The 22707-nt window shown below is 36.2% G+C and overlaps 1 protein-coding gene across 3 annotated transcripts in view; it reads right to left on the bottom strand.

Annotated features, from left to right (window-relative positions):
• Nucleotides 1–22707, bottom strand: part of PEX7 (peroxisomal biogenesis factor 7) — an 86069-nt gene that overhangs the window by 4669 nt on the left and 58693 nt on the right. For 2 of the 3 annotated variants that reach the window (XM_038526124.1, XM_038526126.1), the window contains exon 10: nucleotides 655–1136. The exons of the other annotated variant lie outside the window; for it this stretch is intronic. In XM_038526124.1, coding sequence (XP_038382052.1) covers nucleotides 1068–1136 — 69 coding nt within the window. In that variant the 3' untranslated portion in view covers nucleotides 655–1067. Of the gene's footprint in view, nucleotides 1–654; nucleotides 1137–22707 lie in introns of those variants that run through there. 3 annotated transcript variants of the gene reach the window in all.

Raw genomic sequence — 22707 nt, 5'->3', positions numbered from 1 at the left:
TCATATACGTATATTCTAATTTTTGTGATTACTACAAATATATTTTGCTCCTTAAAAATGTTAAAAAAACTTGTTAAAATTTAATGACAATTTTTTCCTTTTATAACATTTTACTTTAACATTATATAAAAATATAAAAGCAATACAATGTTGATGGTTTTACCAATTTTTCCCTTTCCGCCTATTTTTTTTTTTTTTTTTTAACAGATCATCTGCACCTAGGGAGTTTTCAAGGAAATTTAAAGAGGGTTATAGTATCACTTAGGGAGAGTTTCAAGGGTAACTGCTTGAAACTTTGTAGGACCTAAGACTTTTTGCCCAGTGACCAGTTTTTTAAAAAACATTTGATAGTAGAGACATAGGAAGAGAGAAATATAGGGTCAAGGTTATAGCATCTAAAAAGAGCTTAATAAATGTAAAAAACATAAGCTTTTAACTCACAGCATCCCATGTTCTTAAAACATGCCACTAGTCCTTGAGATAATCTCATTTAGTCTGTGTCAAGAACATAGTAGATGCTCAGTAAGTATTGCTGAATAAATCAAATCTATATCACTAGCCCTGTCACTGAACCACAGATACCTCTGTATTATATATAGTATTGTATTCATTTATAAATATTAGAAAAAGCAACCTTACTAGGATATCATAGAATCATAAGTAATTGAGAAATGTAGTTTATTTTAATTTTTACCAACAGCAGTGATTATATTTTACATCAAAAATGACAAATTAAAAATAAAATATGTCACTATCAATATAATCTACAGATCTTCCATATTTTAATCCATTTTACAATACAGAGATTACATTTTAATAGACATTACAAGAGGTACTATAACATCATTTCTTAGGACTGTTTTAAGAAATATCGCTTATGTACCAGGCTTAAATAGTGAACCGCAGTCTTTATCAACTGCATCAAAACTGATTTCAGGGTACATTTTCAAAAATTTGAAATCTGAATAGCACATAAAAGCATAATATCTAGGTTATGGGTAGTTAATTTATTTCCTATTAAGTAGCTCTCAGCCAGTCTCCTTTGCTTATGACTGGGGGAGTGCATCTCAAGCAGGCATAGTAAGGCAAACAGGATCATATATCTTTATTGTTTCATCCCAAGCACAATCAGCCACCTAGAAAACAAAAAGCAAGTAAGAAGAAACATAATCTACAAACATTACAGATTGGCAGCAAAAGCCAAAGTCATTTAGAGTGGAAGTAGATTGCCCACTGGTAAACATTTTAAATAAGAAGAAGGTCTAATTTTCCCTTTTTTCTAAGGATACACTTCAGGGATTGTTTCCAATTGATTGAAGTTGCCTGTAAGGATTTCCTGCCTCCTCACGACCTCACCCCAGAACTACATCATCTCCTGTATGTCCCAAGATAAATGCTGGAAAAACCTACTCCTAAACTGAGAACCAAGGCACCATGCTAGATATTGTGAGGATAGAAAGGAGATAAAGTACACCTCTTGCCTTCACAGAATGGTTCATTCAAGACCTGAGGTGGAAAATGCTCTAACAGATACTCTCAGAGGAGGGGCTATCTGAATCTAAGTGGGGTGGTATCAGAAGATTTCAAAAATGCTGTAGCATTCACCTTGGCCCTCTTTAGGGGCAGGCAAGGGAGACGAGGACATTCAAGTCTGAAAAGTCATGAAAACACGAAGGGAGGAAAGTCCATGGTGCTTAGGAACAGTGTGGTAAAAGGTTGTGAGTATAGCGATGTTTCAGAGTATTATAAGAATATATAAAGTCAATTATATCTCTATATACTCTATACAGACTTAAAAAATTAAAATTAAAATATTCATTTAAAATAGTATCACTTAACAAAGTACTTAGTAACATATTCAATAAAAGACATGCAAAACAGCCACATAAAAAATGAAAACACTGCTGAGAGAAATTGAGGAGGCCTAAATAAACAAGGAAGTATGTTCATGGGTTCAATATTGTTCCAAATTTAATCCTCCCATATAATTTATAAATAATTCATGATCTCAGCAGGCTTTTTAATGAAGATGGACAAGATGACTTTTAAAGCTTATGTGAAAATTCAGAGGACCTAGAATAGCCAAAACAATCTTGAAAAAGAACAGCAAAAATGTACTTCCTAGACTACCTCACTCAAGACTTACCACAAAAACTACAGTAATTAGAACAGTGCAACATTGGCATAAGGATATACAAGAAGATTAAGGAACAGAACAGAGATCAGGAATAGACCTCACAGCTGGACAACAGCTTTACATCCAATGTACAAAGACAATTCAACAGGGAATGGGAAGTCTTTTCGACTAATGGTATTGGAACTGAATGTCCATAGGGGGGAAAAAAATGAACCTCAGCCCCAACTTCACACCATAAACAAAAATTAACTTCAGGTTAATGAACCTGAGTATAAAAGCTAAAAGTATAAAGCTTTGAGAAGAAAACATAGAATATATTATCAATCTGAAGATTAGTAAAGATTTTATAGACGGGGCACAGGAAGCAATAACCACAAAAAATTGTTAGGTGCAATCAAAAATAAAACTTTTGCTCATCAAAAGACATTGTTAAGAAAATGAATAGGTAAGACACAGAGTCGGAGAAAATACTCCCAAAACAAATGCATCTGACAACATCTATCCAGAATATATATAAAGAACTAGTATAGCTCCATAATAAAAAGAAAATCCAATTGAAAATGGGCAAAAGACTTTACTAATAGACAAAACAAGACATATGACGAACAAGCAGATGAAAAATAAAATGTTCAACATCATTAGGCATCAGGGAAATGCAAATAAAAGCTACAACACGTTACCACATACACAGGAGAATGACTAAAATAAGATAGACAGTATCGAATGTTGCCAGATGTAGTGCAGATATAACTTGCACACATGCCTGGTACAACCACTTGGAGAAACTGGCTGTCTCTTATGAAGTTTAACATATACCTATCTTTAAACCCAGTAATTCTACTTCTAGAGGTTTATCCAAGAGAAATGAAAATGGCTTTATGAAACAATGTATAGCAAGAATGTGTTCATAGCAACTTCATTCACAATAGTACAAAACTGGAAACAACCAAAGTATCCCTTGACAAGAGAAGATAACAAATTGTAGTACATTCCTACAACGGGAATGCTGCTGAGCAACACAACAGAGGGAGCTACTGATAGGCTCAACCACGTGTACAAATCTCACAGACATTAAGTTGAGTGAAAGGAGACAGAAACAAGCCTCCTTACAGGGCATTCCATCATGTATGTTCTAAAACAGGCAAAACTTAATCTCAGGTTAAAAAAAATTAGGGCAAATTTTTGTTTTGGTTTTTCAGATGGAGGTAGAAGTGGGGATAGGGAAAGACTGGGAAGAGACAGAAGAGAATTTTGGAGGAAGATACAAATGTTCTATATTGTGATGGGAGAAGATTACACAGTGTACCTGTCTGTCAAAACATATATCTAAGATTTGTACACTTTGATGTGTGTAAATGATACCTAAACATAGTAAGAAGAATAATGACAATAATAATAATAACTGAATGGGAGTAGGACATGAGTAGAATAAGAAATAAAACAAGAACGCTGATAATTGTTGAAGCTGGGTAAAGGAAGAAAGTTCATTATCCTATTCTGTTTACTTTTGGTATGTGTGAAATTTTTCATAATAAAAAAATACCAAAAAAATGTAGACCATGGCATGAGAGAGAGTTTGACTAAAGGTATTTGCACTCTATTTCCCACCCCTTGATGGTTACAAAGGCTCCAAGTTTCACAAAGGAACTCACAGTCTTCGTGGGCAGTCGAATTACCTGGCTGTCAATGAGTGCAAGAATCACACTGAGTGATCTGAACATATTAACTCCTTATCACTAATAGCATTTTAGACCAGAATCCAAGCTAGAGAGAGCAGTAGACACCTTTTAATAAACTTTTTAATGTAAGCTTTAAATACCAGACTCTTCAAGATCTGGTTGCCACCTACTTCTTCCTCTCTTACCGTACTGGGCCCACACATGCCAGTCCCGGCCTCTTGTTCATGCCTCTGTGCTCTTGTCCTTTTCCTGATCCCCTACCCTGAGTGACCTCTCTACGCCCTACCTTTCCCTCTTCCCCTTGCCTTGTTCTGCCTGGAGATGTACCTCTCTTTTGAAGAATCTTAAGCATCACTCCCACTATGAAGTCATTCACAGCACCTATACTATTCGACTATACTTATTATTGACATGTATGTCTTTGGCTCTTTGAGGGCACAGACCACGTTTTCCTAGAGCATAATAATGACTCCATATATATTAGCTCAAAGAATGTACTTTGCAGATTAAGATTGCAGAGATTAACATTTTCTCATGTTCATACTGAAGTAGCAGAGCTGGAACCAGGACCTAGATCTGTTGACTCTGTCAACCAGAAATAGTGCCTCACAAAAGGCAAACTAACATTCATTATCTGCCTAATCCTACAGTTCTAAGTTCTTATATCATGGGACACAAAGACCATTATATTAATTTACCCCTGTCTCATCTATGTAATCTTTTCAAGTAGGTAGGCCTTTCCATATGTTATTTACTCAGAACTTAAGTAAGTAACAAATGTCAAGGCCAATGAATCAGCAGATGTTCACAAATCTATAAAGTAATTGATAAAATCAAAAATAAAGATGAATGGATAAAGAAGACATGATATACATACACACACACACACACAATGGAATATTACTCAGCCATCAGAAAGGACGAATACCTACCATTTACATCAATGTGGATGGAACTGGAGGGTACTATGCTGAGTGAAATAAGTCAATCAGAGAAAGACAATCATCATATGATTTCACTCATATGTGGAATGTAAGAAATAGTGAAGGGGACCATAAGGGAAGAGGGGAAACTGAATGGGGAAAAATCAGAAAGGAAGACAAACCATGAAAGAGTCTTAAATCTTGGAAACAAACTGAGGGTTGCCGAAGGGGAGGTAGGTGGGGGGATGGGGCAATTGAGTGACAGGACATGTGATGTGATGAGCACTGGGTTGTTTTTTTGTTTGTTTTTTTTAGCACTGGGTGTTATACTGTATTTTGGCAAAACGAATTTAAATTAAAAGACATCCTAGTTGTTGTTGTTGTTGTTGTTGTTGTTGTTTTTAAAGGGGGCAGACCTGGTGGCTCAGCGGTTTAGCGCCGCCTTTAGCCTAGGGCCTGATCCTGGAGACCTGGGATCGAGCCCCATGTCAGGCTGCCTGCATGGAGCCTGCTTCTCCCTCTGCCTGTGTCTGTGCCTCTTTCTCTCTCTCAGTGTGTCTCTCATGAATAAATAAATAAAATCTTTTTTAAAATATCTTTCCTTTAGGGATCCCTGGGTGGCGCAGCGGTTTGGCGCCTGCCTTTGGCCCAGGGCGCGATCCTGGAGACCCAGGATCGAATCCCACGTCAGGCTCCCGGTGCATGGAGCCTGCTTCTCCCTCTGCCTGTGTCTCTGCCTCTCTCTCTCTCTCTCTCTGTGACTATCATAAATAAAAAAAATAAAAAAAAAAAAAATTTTAAAAATCTTTCCTTTAAAAAAATAAAGAAATAAATTTTAAAAAACCTCAAATTGAAATTATATGTAATAATGAATAGTTGGTTCAAATTAATGCAAATAATATTTCTCCATTAACTAATTAATTAAACCCCAGCTAGTGCCACAAGTTTTAAAAAGCTTACAATAAAAAATAATGAGAGAAGAAAAGCACTTTACTAAACTAACAAAGAGGTGCCTGACTCTCCCTGGTAGGTGCAGTGGACCTCTTGGTAAGGAAAGATGATGGTGCTTGGCACGGGTAGGCAGGGCTCTCATTGATGACCATCTCAGTGGTCCCGGGAGGCTCTGCTTCCCACCTGATTCTGTGACTGAGAGTAAACGCAACGCTTTCTCTTAATGTCCCCTACTGCGGCCCCTACTCTCCCCATCTGAGGCCAGGCTGAAAGACATTAAAAAAAAAAAAAAAGACCTGAAAAATAAGCATTAATGAAAAGACCAAAAGATAAGTAAAGTGAATGGCATGAAAATAAGCAATCTGCTTTACAGGATGAGACTGACTCATTCTCTAGCTGGTCAAAGTGAGGAATCTTTCCTAGCTCCTCTCCTACTTCTTCACAACAAAAGCCATCTTTCCATCCCATCTCTGGGAATATCTCCTCGCTATGAAGACTCCTTCAAGGCCAGACTCAAGATGGAGAATGAGAAGAGATAATAGGGTGTCTCCTTTCTCAAGTGCTAAAGATCATCTTTCTCAGTTTCAGTCTCCTATATAAAGACTCACTTCTTTGCCCATTACCATTACCTTGCTGTCAGGAAAAACTGAAAGACTTCAATCAGCAAAAAGACTGCGAGGTGTTGTTTCAGTGAAATGTTGGCACTGTCCTAGGGCCCCACAGGGTTACCTCATTCTATAGGGGTCCATACCTTTCATAGTCTTTGACTGGATTATTTTACAACTCTGAAAGTTATAGAAAACTGATAGTAATCAAATGATTCTCATTCATTAAAGTTGCAAATGAATGCTATCCTATGGAGATGCAACTGATACCTCCCTGTGTCCCTCAGAAATAATTCCAAACATTACACTTTATTGCCCTGTGGATATTGGCTTAGCCAGTTCTGCACCTACTAGGTAAATTTACTTCAGCATTCAGTGATTACCTGTTTATGTCTGTTCTTCTGAGCTAGTTGTAAAATCTTTCATGAGTTACATAAATATTTGATACAGGTTCATGATACATCTGTGTGAGAGCCATGATCCCTATTTTGAAAATTATCCTTTAACAGGGTCACATACCAGGATATAGCTTATTGGCCTCAACATAGAAATCATTATTTCTGTGGAACATGATAACCCTTTTTTTCTCATAGGAGATAACACAGTAACAGAAAAGCTATTTCATTAAAAGACAAACATGAAATGGAAAGAATGGGCAGATAATTTTGCTAGGAAAAAAAGCTAAGAATAATTGCTAAAACTGGACATGAAATTGAGCTCCTGGCAGCAAAGGTAAAAAAAGGCAAACAATACTGTAAGAAACACAAATATCATGATCAATTTACCAGTTCATCAGAAGAGATCAAGTTTTTCCTAACGCTTGTCTGGCTGTAAGAGAAATATATAATAGGATTCCAATATAAAAGTCATTCAATGACAAAAGAGGGTTTTTACAAGAGATACAAAGTCATTCTTCATATGGCTGTTTTTAAAATAAACATCTCAACCCTCAAATAAGACAGAAGTGTACTATTCAACCATAGTTTCCTGAAAGCATTTCTATAGGGTAGTGGTTCTCCAGTATTAGTGTATGTTAGAATCACCTGGAGGATGCACAAAAACACAGAGGATGGTTCCCCATCCTCAGAGTACTCTTTCTCAAAGTGGGGTCGTGGGATCAGCTTCACTGGTATCACCTAGGGCTGATGTGCAGCCAGAGATCTTCAAATCAAGTCCTCAGAGCAGATTCAGAGAGTCTATAAATGCAATATTTTGTGTGTATATACATTTGTGGGGAGGAGAGAGAGGATCAATCATTTTCTTCAGATTCTCAACCTGTGATCCCAAAAGGTTAATCCAAATCATTCCCCAGCTAGCATTATAATCACTTAGGGAACATTCTAAAATGCAACCAGAATTGAGAACCTCTGATACAGAACCTCTGATGTAGATCAATTTTCTTAACTGGGCTCTTGTCATGTGCAGGAATCTGGAGTTCTTTGGTAGTACCTTATGTGCAGGAATTTTTTGCCGTTGACTAAACATTAAAAAACTGAATGAATGAATGAATGAACAAAACCAAAATTTAGCAAGACTCAAATATTCTTGAGGAAGAATTCTCTTCCTTGAGGAGAAAGAAGAGGTTCATTTGCAACTAACATAATGAAAAACATCTTGGCCATATTTTCACATTTATTTAAAATCTAAGTTTCAAATCTAGTAGGTTGATACGTGATAGGAAGATAGTGAATTGGGAGGAGGACTAAGGGGGAAAAGAACATGACTGAACTATCTTTAAAGAAAAACACCAGCCCTACCTGAAGCATTCCTATACCCAAAGTTTATGTAGCTTCCCGATCCTGTTCTGCATGAGGCAGGATCCAGAATGTCTACTTAAAACATGAGAGAAAACTGTATTAATCATGTAAGCTATGGTTAAAACCAATATGTTTGTTTATTTTTTATTTGATATTTGCACCCTGTTGCATTCTAAATGGGCTTAAGTGGTTTATAGATTAATGCACAGGGCCAAATAAAATAAATACAGACTCGAGGAAAAATGTCTGTTTTAAAGGGAATAAATGGAGCAAAAGCTTTCAGGTATCAGAGCCAAGCACATTACAACACCTGTAGAATAAGTTAGGCTCTGTGCTCTTTGGTAACTAGGGAGAAAATGAGAGCATGTTGTGTAATATGGTTTCTGTTTTCTAACAACATTTTTAAAAAATTAATCCTGAATAGGATTTTCAGCAATTACATATCTTGGTCAAATCAGTATTCCTGGTTTTATGTATAGGAAACCTTTAGTAAATACTGTTGAATGAATGAATGAATGAATGAGTGTGTGAATCCATGTTTGAGCAGTGGTTTTCCTCCTCCAAAGATTTTTCTGGAGTAGAGCCTCACCCATGGTAAGGAGCACCTAGTCAGGTGTGAAGTCCAATATTCCTCTGCACTACAAAGCTATCTAAAATAGTTCATATATATACATGTATATTTATAGTCATCCATTTACTTAACAAATCCTGATTGAGCATGTCCTCTGTCGGAAGCATGCCAAGGACACTACAGTAAACACAATGGCCCTGATCTCTGATTCCACAGACCTGGAGTCTGGCAAAGAAATGGATAAATAGACACTGACAATGCAGAGAAATAGGGACAAGGATGGAAGAATTATAGAGTCTAGTAGAAACAGGGAAGGGGTCACTATAACCAAATGTGAGGAAAGTGGATGTATTCAGGAAGAAATACCATCTAAGTTGTGGCTTCAAGGACATGTGTGCCTCTCCCAGATAGCATTTGGTGTTACTATTGTTTGTGGGGTGCGGAAAAACTAGAGAGAAGGAAAGTGTTCTGGGCAGGAGAATAAATAAGAATAAATGATGAACTAGAAAGTTCTAGCATTAAGACAAGTAAATTGCATTGAAACTCCTCCGATGAAACTCTTAATCTCTGGAGACAGGCTTCTTTCTGACTGCCGTCTAGGGTTTCTTGAGGGCTGGCTGCCAAGGCCTACCTTATTTGACCCTCTCCCCAGACGGTGAGTATGCATGTGGCTATCACAGGGTGGGAACCTACAGGCTCTACGTCCTTTGCCTGAGGAAAGTCAAGTGGAAAAATGTATCCTTTAACCTGCAAGACTCCACAGTAGTACATATCATCCCTTTGTTCTCTGAATTCCTTTTTTTTTTTTAAAGATTTTTATTTATTTATTCATGAGAGACACACACACACACACACACACAGAGAGGCAGAGACACAGTCAGAGGGAGAAGCAAGCTCCATGCAGGGAGCCCGATGTGGGACTCGATCCCAGGACTCTAGGATCACGTTCTGCACCAAAGGCAGGCACTAAACCGCTGAGCCACCCAGGGATCCCCTCTGAATTCCCTTTAATCCGACATCAAAATACATATCTTTTCCTTAAAACTCAGAATTAAAGTTACCAACATTATAGGAAAAATGGTTTGTCACAATATTATATTTCTTCACTTAATGTAAAACTCCAAGACAGAATCTTCTTCATTACTATTTTTTAAATCTTCTATCTTATAGGTAGCAAACAGTAACTAAATTCCATGTAAGTTCTATTTTCAGTTCTTTCATTTTCACTTTTTTAAAATTATTTATTTTAAGATTTTATTTATTTATTCATAAGAGACAGAGAGAGAGAGAGAGAGAGAGAGAGAGAGAGAGAGAGAGAGGCAGAGCAGGCTCCATGCAGGGCACTTGACATGGGACTCAATCCTGGGTCTCCAGAATCACTCCCTAGGCTGAACGTGGCGCTAAACCGCTGAGCCACTGGGGCTGCCCTCATTTTCACTTTTAAGAACAAAACAAGTATTTCTACGTTTTAATAAAAAGAACATTAATGAGAAATGTGAATTTCTCGCTACATCAATTCTTTAAAATATAATGAAGGCTTCTTGAAAAATAATAGAAATTTCTTATCCCTCTCAATTTTGTGGACAATTGCTTTTGCCCTTAGGAAACTTGTTCAATTTACTGTAATTATCTGTGTGACATATGGCCTTTTTAGCAAAAATGAACAAGAGGAACAGGCAGAAGGATGAAGAGAGAATGAAAGAAATCCCTAACAGTCATTTCTAAATTTGGAAAAAGCAGCCCAATTATTATGTTGCAATGTGTTAAATTATGGGCTAAAGAACATGTTTTACCTACTCAACCAACTTACAGTAGGAAGTGACTACAGAGAAGAACATGGCTTATTATGTTAGTGATTATGGAGTTTAAGTAAAAGTAAGGAAAGAGTTGGCTGATATGCTAAAAAAAATCCCTTTCTTTCTTTCTTTCTTTCTTTCTTTCTTTCTTTCTTTCTTTCTTTCTTTCTTTTTCTTTCTTCCTTCCTTCCTTCCTTCCTTCCTTCCTTTCTTTCTTTCTTTCCTTATTTAGTACATATCAGGTAGTTTGAATTAATCTACTATGTACCTTTTGGCACAGAGCTGGCATTCCAATATTTACTGAAGCAAGAAAGAAAAGGAGAGAAGAAAGAGAAGAACTTGTCCTGGACTCTTAAAGGGAGAAATACTTTGTACTGGGGGAAGTGGGGAAGAGTGAAGGAAACAGTGGCAAACACATAAAGACGATAAATAACAAAATATAATTGGTATGTAACCAAGGGATTATATAGGATGGTGGGAAATAAAATTAGAAAGCAATACAGATTATAGTGAATCTTGAAAGCAACATTAAAAATTTAGACTTGGGGTGCCCCGGTGGCTCAGTCAGTTAAGCATCTGACTCTTGATTTCAGCTCAGGTTATGATCTTGGGGTCAAGGTACTGAGTCCTGCCTCAGGGTCCCTGCTCAAAGGGGAGTCTGCTTGGGATTCTCTCCCTCTCCTTCTGTCCGTCCTGCTCCTTCTCTGTCTCTCAAATAAATAAAAATTTTTAAAAATAAAGGCCCTTAACATAAATATATAAGTCCTTTATCTAGAATCCTGCACATTTTAAATTTTCATTCCTCTGTGTATCACATACAAATGTACACACATGCACCCACAGTTGCTGCCATGCAAATGCAATTTTTCCCATTTTATTTTCCAACTTGATTACTAACATCTTCATGGTATTCATTTTTGTACATTAATTTTTACTGATCTTATTGAACTCAGTATTTTTAGTAAGTTTAAAGCTGATGTTCTGGATTATAATGTTGACGATCATATGGAGTTTATATGAATAACTATGTCAATATTTCAACCCTTTAAAGATATTTCTAGCTCATTTTGTTTTCTTCTATTACTAATTGGATACACCTTTTAGAACCATGTTGATTACCCTAGTGAAGATGGGAATTCTCATCTTGTTCCTACCTTTAACGAAGCCACTGATATATTTCAGGTCACAGGCTAACAAAATCAGATTTGCATTATGGAAAGCTCTCCCCAGAGGCAGCACTGAGAATCAGTGGAATGATGAAAACATCTTAGAGATCATTTAGGAGATAATTGCAGCAACCATGGCAGAGATACTAATAAATACTTATCTAAGGCAGTGGAGCTAGAAGGAAATGGTCCAGATTTCAGAGAAACTGGTGAGGAGAAATTTATAAACTTGATGTCCACTTGAATTTTGGGAGACAAGAAAACTAGGATGACTTCTCAGGTCTGGTCCATTATGCAATCAATTGAGCAGGTAGGAATACCAGAGGAAAAGTAAGACATCTATTGCAACCACAAAGCAAATGCAATTGGATAAATGGGACAAGCATCATTAGCATATAATTAAGTGAACTGGACATTAAAGGATGTCTACTTTTGTCAGGATGGTAAAGAAGAAACTGGAGATGAAGACATTTGGCAAAGTGGTAGGGAAGATGAGGTTAGCATGGTTAGCATTAAAGCAATATAAGAAGAATTTTCTTTTTAAAAGTCTAAACTATATAGCTAAAAAAGAAGGAAGTCTGGGAAAAGGCTAACTTGGTTTTCAGGAGTTTCCTGGTGACCTTTTTGGGCTTAACTTCAAATGAATCATCAAAGGGAGAGAGATACAAGGGAGTAAAAAGAGAATGTTGATTCTGAGAGAGTAAAAGCAACAGGTAAACCTACTAACTCTTAATGTCTAATAATGGAAGAAAAGCTAAATTTCCTGGCAGCGAGATAGGACAGTGAGGGAAAGTAAGTTTTGAAAATAGAGAACAGAACTGGCTGAAGATCTGAAGCACAGTGTACATCTGAGGAAGCAAAGATCTGAATGAGGAAGCCACTGAGAAAATCAGGAACTCACTAGAAAGGGGAGAAACAGAAATAGAACATCAACATTGTGAGGTGATAGGGATGGAAGAAGATACCCATTCTTGTCTAATTTTATAATTAAGTAGCAAGTAAGGTCAAACGTCCAGTGTTAAAGATACTGTGGAAAGCTGAAAAAAGCTGTTGTGGAGGATGCGCTAGAAAATCAAAACAGGGCAGCCCCAGGGGCGCAGCGGTTTAGTGCCGCCTGCAGCCCAGGGCATGATCCTGGAGACCCTGGATCGAGTCCCATGTCAGGCTCTCTGCGTGGACCTGCTTCTCCCTCTGCCTGTGTCTCTGCCTCTCTCTCTCTCTCTGTGTCTCTATAAATAAATAAATAAATAAATACATAAATACATAAATACATAAATACATAAATACATAAATAAATAAATAAAATCTTAAAAAAAAAGAAAGAAAGAAAATCAAAACAATGTCAAACTAAGTTGAATAGGATCAAGAATACAGATGAAATTTTTGTGAAAAAGTAATTTGTAGTATACCAAGTCAGCATTTTTGCTTGGTTTCTCAGAAGCAATAACAATGAGTAAGAAAGTGAGTGGTTCAGTATTGAGAGCCAAGGCAGCAGAGACTAAGGTGTCAGTAATTCTAGAAACTCTCATTGCAAGGGTTGTCCATGAAGCACAGCAGGTAGTAGACACAGGTTAACACATCCACCTTAGGGACACATCAAGATCCTATCAGGATCCTATCAAGCTGGGCCTGGGCATGTTTTACAGCTAGGGGAAAACAGGCCCTTATTATATAATTTTAAGCTAAAAATCACACAATCATGAAAGCATCGAAGAGGAAACAACAGAGACTAATGCCTGAGGACACTGGATGCTTCTGGCACATGTTCTTTTCGACTCTAAAGCTAGTCTTTGATGGATGCTGAAAATACCACCTCAGATAAAATGTGAAGAGGACTTAGTTATCTTAACTACCAATAATGCTAGTCTTTTTTTAAAACTGAATTTTCCAACTTCATACTGAGAATTGCAAAATATATTTTTTAAAAATGTATTTATTTATTCATGAGAGACAGAGAGAGAGAGAGAGAGAAGCAGAGACACAGGCAGAGGGAGAAGCAGGCTCCCAGCAGGGAGCCCAATGCGGGACTTGATCTCAGATCCCAGGATCATGTCCTGAGCCGAAGGCAGCTGCTCAACCGCTTAGCTTCCCAGGCATCCCTTGCAAAATATTTTTATCCAGTCAGTCTGTAAAGCTGGTGTAGATACACCAGCTAAAATTGTGGGAACAGAGATTTGAATCACAACATGAGCTGAATTTTTAAATGATGCCTAATTTTTAAAAATTTCTTTATAATTTTATGTTTTTAATTGAGGTTAAGTGTCATATAACATTACATTAGCTTTAGGATTACAATGTAATGTTTCAGTATACATATATATTGCCAATAACTTTTTTATGAAAATGTCAACAAAGTCAAAGTTACTTTTAAAAACACATCTATACAACTGGTTTAAATCATAACCAAATCGAAGCATCTTCCACTGAAACAAACGGAAAATATACAAATATATATATATTTCTATTTTATATATTGAAAAAAATATATACAAATATATATAATGTACAAAATATCTATTTTGTATATTAAAAAATCTTTATAAATTGCATATATGTTCCTATCATGGATAATCTAGGATATTCACTTGTTAAAGATAATGTTACCAAGAATTTTAGGAGTCTAAGATAGAATTACAAATGTAATATAACCACAACTATGAAAAATATACAAACATATGGAAATAACCAGTAGTTTTGGGACGGATGAAGGGCAAGATGTGGAAGGAAGCATGAGAGAACTTTCTGCGATTCTGGTAGAGTTCTGTATCTTAACCCGAATGGTGGTTACACAGGATTGGTAATTTCTTGATAACTTATTGAGCTGTTCACTTAAAATATGTGCATTTTCCAACAAGGATGTTCCACTTCAAATAAAAACTTCTAAAAACCAGACTGAAGAGAAAGAGATTAATATGGTATGACAGGGATCCTTTCTAAAGTGGCAAGACCATGTATAATATTTTCTCTTCTGAATGTAATTTCCCAATTTCACCATGAGAAAAAAGACCAACTTTATTAAACATATAGAGATTATTTTTTGGAATGAACTAATAATGTCTACTTTAAAGAGATTAAAAAGAGAAATAAATGTTTCCTAGAAGAAATATGTAACGATATGTAAACCTATACCCAGATTATAAATCCAAAACAAAGTATCAATGAGCTTTCAAAGGAACAGAGTTGATATTGCAGAGAACAAAGTAAAGAATTCTAAAAATATATTAATACAGAAAATTCCAATTATACGAATGGGTATATTATAGGTCCAGAAACTCAGGCCTAAAAACAGAAAAAGGATATCCAATTTAGAAATAATAAGGATAAGAGAGAAAAGAGAAAATGCCATGGCTGTATAAATCATGATCAGAAGGAAAAAAATCAAAGAAAATTTTTCTGAACTGAGAGCTAACTTCAGCCTGGTTAACAAGAGAGGGCATAGAGCATTTCTCAGCAATTATCCTCAAAGAATGACCCTAGATACTTATTTGTCAAGTTTTAAACCTTTAAAGACAAGATCTTATGTCTGTCAAGAAGAAAGGAGGTATAATATAAGAATGCTTTGGATCTCATTTTACAGATCTCAAGAAAGAAGAAGCTAAAAAAGAAAAAGGAATTATAAATACAAGAACTCAGATAAATCACTTTTAAGAGAATATATTAAGACACAAAGACTTAGAGTAACATCAGCAAAGTCTTATAAGCTGTTAAGATCACAAGAGACAACAAGTTTTTGAAAACAGATGGAAAGGTACATTTAAAAAGGTGAGAGGAAGATATTTTCTAGGAGAATAAAATACGAAGAAAGGGTGAAAATAACATGTAATCAGTAAACTTGACCACATATGGTGAAAATAAAGGATAAATATGTCAAAAATAATTTAAACTACCAACTATATCAACAAAAGGTTAATGTGATAGATTTTAAATGGTTACAAATTCTTTGCAGCTACCCCCATTAAGAAGTGGAATCTATTTTTCTCACTCTGTAAATCTAAGCTGACCTCATGACTTGCTTTGCAACAGATGGACTGCTGTGTAAACTTCTAAGTCCTGGAGACGCCTGGCAGCTTTTACCCTTGCCCTGTCGGAAATCTGCAACTGCTAAGTAAAGAAGCCTGGGCTCATCTGGAGACACATGACTCAAGAAGACATCTGGCATTGCACCCTAGATATGTCAGTGAGGCCATCTTAGACCACCTAGCTCTAGCTAAGTCACCAGATGACTGGAGTCACAGGGAGGACCCCAGGTGAGGCCAACAGAACTGCTTGGCTGAGCCCAGCCCAAATTGCTGACTCACAGAATTGTAAGCAAAGAAAAATGTTGTTTAAGCCATTAAGTTGTGGGAGAGTTTGTTAGCAATAATACCTGAGATAAAGTAAGTGAGAGAAAAATTGGGACATGCATCAAGAACTTGATTTGTATCTCTCTACAAGGAAGTTTAATGCTGCTTGGCAAAAAAAAATTAATACTACAAACAAATCAAATGTTTATGTTAAAATGTGTTCATGCTATATATGTAAAGAAAAACATTGGTTGAGGTCATCATCTTAGTTTGAAAAAAAGTTTTTAAAGATAAATTTATAGGGAGAAGAGACAAACTCATCACTGAAAATATTATATGGAAAATAATTAGATCCTAAATCTTAGGAGTTAGCCTCTTCTTTGAATCCCAAATCCAATAGGTAACAAAGTCTGGACCAAGTGAGTTTCTCAAAGTTTGTCACATATCTACCAAATTTAATCTATCTTTTAATTTGAATGTTTAGACCATTTAAATTTTTTTTCTTAAAAAAAATAAAAATAAATAATTTTTTTTCTTTTCCTTTTCTTTTTTTCTTCCTTTCTTTCGTTTTCTTTTTGCAAGCTCTACACCCAACATGGTGCTTGAATTCATGACCCTAAGACCAAGAGACACAAGCTCTATCAACTGAGCCAGCCAGGCACCCCTAGACATTTATATGTAATATAATTATTGAAATAGTTTAATGTGTCCTTGGCAAAGACTGACTGCTCTAACTAAAACTTCCCATACTACATTTAATAGAAATGGTACCTTGTCTTTTTCCTGATCTTAGAGGAAAAGCTTTCAGTTTTTCACCACTGAGTATGATATGGGCTGAAGGTTTTTCCATACAGGCTTTATTATGCTGAGGTAGTTAGTTTTTATAATCATCTCCATGATTGGCTTAAGAGTTATAGCACTTTTTCTAAAAATTCTTAGAGGTTAACATAGGGTTTAACAATAAATGTCTTAATTTATCACAATCTACCTTAAAATATTTTTTCACTTTACATATAGTAATAACTTTATAATAGTGTACTTCCAATTCTTCCTTCATTTTATTATTACCATACATTTTACTTTTGCATATACTATGAACTCTATACTGTATACAAATATATTGCATACAATATTATTTTTTGCTTTAGGCAAAAATTTTCAGTGATAAAATTAAAAAGTTTCTTGTATATTTACTTCATTTTTGCCATTTCCAATTATTTTTTCTTTCCTTCTTTCTCTCCCTTTCTTCCTTCTTTCCATCTTTTTTCCTTCCTTTCTTCCTGCCTTCTTCACTTCCTCCCTGTCTGCTTCTTTATTTTCATTTTGGTCTGGGTATATTTCTTCTGACACTTTTTGTAGCATAAGTCTGCTTCTAGCTTTAATTTGTCTGAAATTTCCTTACTTTCTCTTAAAAAAAATGATTTTATTTATTTATTTGAGAGAGAGTTAGAGAGAGAAAGCACATGAGCAGGGGAGGAGGAACAGAGGCAAAGGGAGAAACAGACTCCCTAGCTCCCCTAGCAGGGAGCTAGACTCAGAGCTCAGGACCCTGGGATCATGACCTGAGCCAAAGGCAGATGCTTAACTAAGACACCAAGGTGCCCTCTTTATATTCAAAAGATTCCTCTTTATATTCTTCACTTAGTGCTTTAAAAAGACATTCCTCTTTATATTCAAAAGATTCCTCTTTATATTCTTCACTTAGTGCTTTAAAAAGACATTCCTCTGTCTTGTGGCTTGCATAGCTACTGATAAAAAGTCCGCTGTAATTCATATCTAGATGCTTCCTTCTGGATATGTTTCTTTTTTTTCCTGCCTGTTTTTCATATTTTCTCTTTATCTTTGGTTTTTATCAGTTTGAATATGTGTATGCCTTGATGTGTTGTTTTATTTGTTTAAATCCTGCTTGGGGTTCTCTAGGATTCTCAAACCTATGGTTGGGCTTTCATTATTTTTGGAAAATTCTTAACATTACATCTTCCCTATTTGCTCTCTCTTCTTCAGGACTCCAATTACATATATGTAAGAACACCTGATGTCCCACAGATGCTAGATGCTGTTCTCTTTTATTTCCCTCATTCTTGTTTTCTCCTTTTGTTTCAGCTTGGGTAGTTTCTAGTAACCTATCTCTAAATTCACTGATGAGTCTTCTGATGGACTGCATCTCTGATACGGTACTTTAAAAAAAGTTACTAGCTTCATTTGATTCTTTCTTACATTTTTATCTCTTAGCTGAAGTCCCTCACCTGTTCACATATGTTGTCCACCTTTCCCATTAGATCCCATTTGTGCAGTAGCTGTGTCTTCTTCCTGTGCTCTGCCGCAAGTAAAACACCGCTGGTGTCCCATCTCTCCTTGGAAGGAGGTATCTGTCTTCCTTGGATTTTGGGCTACTGGTTTGCCCTATCTCAGCTTTCTGATGGGTTTCTAGAGAGTCTGACTTCTTATTTTTACAATGGGAATAATGCTTTTTTGTCTTTTTACATCTTAGGGAAAATTAGAATATTCATTCCTTTTTTAAAAAATATCTTCACTGAGATGTAATTTAAATACCATAGAATTCACCCATTTTAAATGCACAATTCAATGATTTTTAGTATCTTTACAGCACTGTTTGGCTATTACCATAATAGTTTTAGAACATTTTCATCACTCCAAAAGATCCTGTGTGTCCATCTGCAGACAATTCCCATTCTCATCCTCTACCCCGGATGACCACTAATCTCCTGTCTCTATAAATGTAAATTATACATTATACACTCTTTGCATCTAGTTTCTTTCAATAGCATAATGCTCTGGAGATTCATCCATGTTGCAGCATGTATCAAACTGTTCCTTTTTATTCTTGACTAGTATCCCATTGTATTGATTTACCACATTTTGTTTATCCATTCAGCAGCTGATTGACACTTGGACTGCTACCACTTTCTGGCTAGGAATATTCACATACAAGTCTTTGTGTAGATCTACATATCTATATTTTCATTTCTTTTGGTTAGATCATCAAGAGTGTAATTGCTGAGATGTATGGTAAATTAACATTTAACTCTTTAAGAAACTGTCAAACTTTTCCAAAGTAAGTGCAACATTTTACATTTCTACCAGCAATACATGGGAATGCCCCCTTTCTTGAAATACTTTCTTCTTTGATTTTCAAACATACTATACTTTTGTAGCTTTTCTTTTACCTCGATGACCATTCCTTCTCAATCCACTTTGCTGGATTCTCTTCTTCCAGACTTCTAGAGTTTCTTCTGAGCCTCTTCTTCATTTATATACTCTCTAGATAACTTTAATCTGCCCCAAAACTTTCAAAACCATTTTTATGCCAAAAACTCCCAAATTTGTATCTGTTACCCTAAACTCTTTCCTGAGGTAGATAAGCCTAAATCTGTTTACTTAGCATCTCCATTTGAATGTCTCCTTCCCAATGAAAACGAAATGAAATATTTGTGTGTATATGTATACACACATGGTATTTTCTTTATCCTTTCATCCATGATGGACACTTCATTGTTTTCATGTGTGGCTATTGTAAATAATGCTGCAGGGAACATAGGGGTACATACATCTTTTGAAATGAGTATTTTCATTTTCTTTGGATACATACCAGGAAGTTAAACTGCTGGATTATATGGCCATTCTATTATTAATTTTTTTAAGGAAACTCCATACTGTTTTCTATAGCAGCTAGACCAATGTACATTTCCACCAATAGTTTACAAGCGTTCCCTTTTCTCCACAGATACACACATACATATATATATGTATACAATAAAATTAGGCTATAAAAAATGAAATCTTGCTATTTGTGATAATATGTTAAGAGAAATCAGACAAAGAAATACCATAAGATTTCAATTACATATGGAATTTTAACAAACCCCCAAACCAAAAAAGCAACCAAACTCATAGAGAACAGACTGGTGGTTACCAAAGGTGAGGGGTAAGGATTGGGAGAAATGGATAAAAGGAGTCAAAAGATGGGGCAGCCCTGGTGGCTTAGCGGTTTAGTGCCGCCTTCAGCCCGGGATGTGATCCTGGAGACCCGGGATCAAGTCCCACACCAGGCTCCCTGCATGGAGCCTGCTTCTCCCTCTGTAGGCTTCTCCCTCTGCAGGCTTCTCTCCCTCTGCCTGTGTCTCTGCCTCTCTCTCTCTGTGTGACTCTCATGAATAAATAAATAAAATCTTAAAAAAAAAAAAAAAAGGGAGTCAAAAGGTGCTAACTTTCAGTTATAAAATAAATAAGTCCTGGGGATATAAAATGGTGCAGCATGGTGACTATAGTCAATAACACTGTATTCTATATTTGAGAGTTTCTTTTTTTTTTTTTTTTTTTTTTAAAGTTCTTTTTTTTTTATTTTTTTTTTATTTTTATTCATTTGTGATAGTCACAGAGAGAGAGAGAATGAGGCAGAGACACAGGCAGAGGGAGAAGCAGGCTCCATGCACCGGGAGCCCGATGTGGGACTCGATCCCGGGTCTCCAGGATCGCGCCCTGGGCCAAAGGCAGGCGCCAAACCGCTGCGCCACCCAGGGATCCCTATTTGAGAGTTTCTAAGAGAGATCTTAAAAGACCTCATCATGAGAAAAACATTTTTTTGTCACTTTGTGTGGAGACAGATGTTAACTAGATTTACTGTGATTATTTTGCAATATATACAAATGTCAAATCATTATGCTATATACCTGAAATGTCAATTCTACCTCAATAAAGAAAATCCACAAATCAATTTCTATCATTCTTCTGCTTTTCAATCTCCAATGGCTATTACAAAGAAAATCAAACATAGTATGGTCTGCAAGTCCCTACACAATTTGGCCCCTGCCCAATTCCCATTATGCTCTGCCTCATTCAGTCGGCTTGTCAAGCTTGTCTTCTTTCTGTCCTTAATAATACCAAACTCTTTACCACCAATGACTTAACTGTTGTTTCCTCTGTGAAAAACATTCTTCCTTTAGATTTCTGGATGGTGGCTTCATTTCGCTGTTCAGCCATCAACTCACATTTCACTTTTCTAGGAGAGTCTTCTCCAGACCAGCAAAAGTACCCTATCATTCTCTATCAAATTCGTCCAATCTTGAGTAGTATTTATTACTATATGAAGTCATATTTTGGTTAATTATTTGATTTCTGCCATAATATGTAAGCTCCATGACAGCAGGAATCTAGTCTGCTTTGTTTAATGGTTTAATCTTAGTGCCTAGAACTCTACCCAGCCTTCAAATATGAATGAGGGATCCCTGGGTGGCGCAGCGGTTTGGCGCCTGCCTTTGGCCCAGGGCGTGATCCTGGAGACCCGGGATCGAGTCCCACGTCGGGCTCCCGGTGCATGGAGCCTGCTTCTCCCTCTGCCTGTGTCTCTGCCTCTCTCTCTCTCTCTGTGTGACTATCATAAATCAATAAAAATTTTAAAAAAATATGAATGAGTGTATATTTTCCTAAAGCATCCTTTGCTTCCCTCTGTTTTAACATGTGTCAACGCTGTACTGTAACCACCTGTTCTGCACAACTGTAATAGATACTCAATAGATGTGACCGAATAAAAGAGAATCAATGAATGTCAAAAAGCATTAAGAAAAACAGAAAAATAGATAACTCTGTAATAATACTTTCAAAAGATTAAAAATACATTAATAAAAGATACAAATTCTTCAGTATTTCATTTATATGACCTACAACACAGCAAAAATCATATAAGGTAAAGTTGACTAAACTTGAAGAATGGGAAAAAACATAAAATTTAGTTGATACTCTCAACACTCAGTTTTTTAAAATATGACAAATAAATACAGTTTCTTAAATTCTAATGTTAAATAATACACCATCAATAAGGAAGAAATAATTTCTTTCATTCTCAAGTACTAGCCATGCTCCCGCCTATCCCAGGGTCTATGATATACTATTACTTTTGCCTATTTATGATATTCCTCTGTCTCTTCACTAGTTAACACCTACTCATCTGTCAGACCTCAAATGAGCCTCACTTCCTTACAGATGTTTTATATAGGTCAAATATCTATTCTAATTATGAACCTTTGAGGAGCAACGTATTTCTCCTTTTTAGGCTTGTCACAGCTGTCTGTTGACATTCATTTGTGAGATTAGTTGATACAATAGTAGACTAAATGCTTTATGAAGACAGGGCCCATGTTTACTTTCATTCCTCATTGAATCCCCAATATCTAGTACAAGGTCCAACATATGAAAATATCTGTGGAAAGAGTAAATGAATGAGAGAGAGTGGTTTTACTTTTAAGGTCCCTCCTAATCCCAAATTTTTGTCCCATTATGAATTAACTCAGTGGAGACTTCTAGTACAATTGAACTGTATATTCTGCCATTGAACCTGATGCTTATTTAGAGCTCAAAGACTTTTGCTTCTTCATTCCTATTTGCTCTCAATAGCAACTATTTTCTTAGTACAAATGGAATTTGATTATTCAATTGGAAGAGATTACATAGAAAAAAAAAAAGAGAAAATCATGTAATAAAATCTCCTATTAAGAAATTTTAAAATACAATTAATATGAAATGATTAATAAATATGATTATGATTCAGAGGACTTATTAATCCTCTGAAAACAAAGTTCCTTTTAATGGGGTGGTCTATCTGTGGAGGATTTTTTTTGTTTGTTTTTTTTTAAAGATTTTATTTATTTATTTATAGAGGCACACACACAGAGAGAGAGAGACGCAGAGACACAGGCAGAGGGAGAAGCAGGCTCCATGCAACAAGCCTGATGTGGGACTTGATCCCTGGTCTCCAGGACCACACCCCGGGCTGCAGGCGGCGCTAAACCGCTGCGCCACCAGGGCTGCCCTATCTGTGGAGG

Source organism: Canis lupus, chromosome 1 (genome assembly GCF_011100685.1).
Source record: "Canis lupus familiaris isolate Mischka breed German Shepherd chromosome 1, alternate assembly UU_Cfam_GSD_1.0, whole genome shotgun sequence".
NCBI classification, from domain to species: Eukaryota; Metazoa; Chordata; class Mammalia; order Carnivora; family Canidae; genus Canis; species Canis lupus.
The sequence above is the reverse complement of the archived record's forward strand: the minus strand, read 5'-3'. Positions and strand labels throughout refer to the sequence as shown.